At 45.0% G+C, this 1,342-nt stretch overlaps 1 protein-coding gene across 1 annotated transcript; it reads left to right on the plus strand.

Annotated features, from left to right (window-relative positions):
* Positions 221-1,122, plus strand: LOC109723480 (glutaredoxin-C5-like). Its single transcript, XM_020251861.1, has one exon. The coding sequence runs from the start codon at positions 221-223 to the stop codon at positions 560-562; it is 342 nt and encodes a 113-aa protein (XP_020107450.1). The 3' UTR covers positions 563-1,122.

Below are 1,342 nucleotides of genomic sequence, written 5' to 3' on the forward strand. Positions count from 1 at the left end.
AATACTTTCCCCTCGCTCCACACTCCCTCCACACTCCCTCATTGTCACCAACTCTTTGTTTTTCGCTACTATAGCACTTCTGCGACCGCACTATATATTCGTAGATACATAGTGAATTGAGATAGATAAACAGATAAGCAGATAGATAGATAGATAGATAGATACGAAGGATATATATACGATGCATTACGGGGCGGAGGCGTGGTATGCGGCGGACGCGATGGAGCGGGTGCTGCGGACGGCGGCGGGGAGCGCGGTGGTGGTGTTCAGCGCGAGCACGTGCTGCATGTGCCACGCGGTGAAGCGGCTGTTCCGGAGCATGGGGGTGAGCCCGGCCGTGCACGAGCTCGACCAGGACCCGCGCGGCGCCGAGCTCGAGTGGGCCCTCGCCCGCCTCCTCGGATCCACCGCCGCAGCCGCCGCCGCCAACGGAGGGCCCCCGACCCTCCCCGTCGTCTTCATCGGCGGCAAATTGGTCGGCGCCATGGACCGCGTCATGGCCGCGCACATCAACGGCTCCCTCGTCCCCCTCCTTAAAGAAGCTGGCGCACTCTGGCTCTGAAGTAGTGTGGTGTGTCCAACTAATTATCCAAACTATCGCCCATTCTGATCTGACTGTCTAATCTTACAAAAAAAAGAAAAAAAAAAAATACTACACTGTCAGTGTCAGTATCTGGTAAGTGGCATGCTTTTTTAAAAAAATATTAAAAATTAAGATTACAACTACTTCGTGGTTGTAAAGATATATTGGACAGTCGAATCAAAATGGTATGTAGTTCTGGTGATTAGTATGACACATTTTTACGGCCTTTAATTTGTTTTTCTTTTTTTTTAATAGGAAGATATATATATATATAGCAACAAAAAAAAGAGCGATAGAGAGAGAGAGAGAGGGAGAGAGGAGGGATTTGTTTTTCCTAATGGTACCTCCGTTTTGGGTTTCGCATGCAATGTGTGGGGTGTTTGGTGAGTTTTACTTTAGGGTTTTTAAGTTGGTGGGTTTAGATATAGGGATGAGTGTGAAGCACTACCACCTTCAAGTTTGGAATGGTTTGAAGTGTTTTATTATTAATTTGCTTCTGCGTGTTGTGTGTGTGTGTGTGTGTGTGTCTCTGAGGTAGAGAGAGAGAGAGAGAGAGAGTTTCATGTATATATAGAGAGATCTCTCAAGAGGAGAAAAAAAGAAAAAAAAAACTAATGTTCTTAATTTTCATCTTTGAGTATAAGTAATATATCTAGTTGTTATGTTCTATATATGTTGCTTTAATTCATTTACTGTGCTCATCCAGGTTAAACTTGACTTTCTAATGATGTTAGTGTACCATATGAAGTACCAACAAAT

Source organism: Ananas comosus, linkage group 17, assembly GCF_001540865.1.
Source record: "Ananas comosus cultivar F153 linkage group 17, ASM154086v1, whole genome shotgun sequence".
Lineage (NCBI taxonomy): Eukaryota > Viridiplantae > Streptophyta > Magnoliopsida > Poales > Bromeliaceae > Ananas > Ananas comosus.

Excerpts from the sequence above, each read along its gene's own strand:
- LOC109723480 (XM_020251861.1), top strand. The coding sequence starts at position 221 with ATGGAGCGGGTGCTGCGGACGGCGGCGGGGAGCGCGGTGGTGGTGTTC.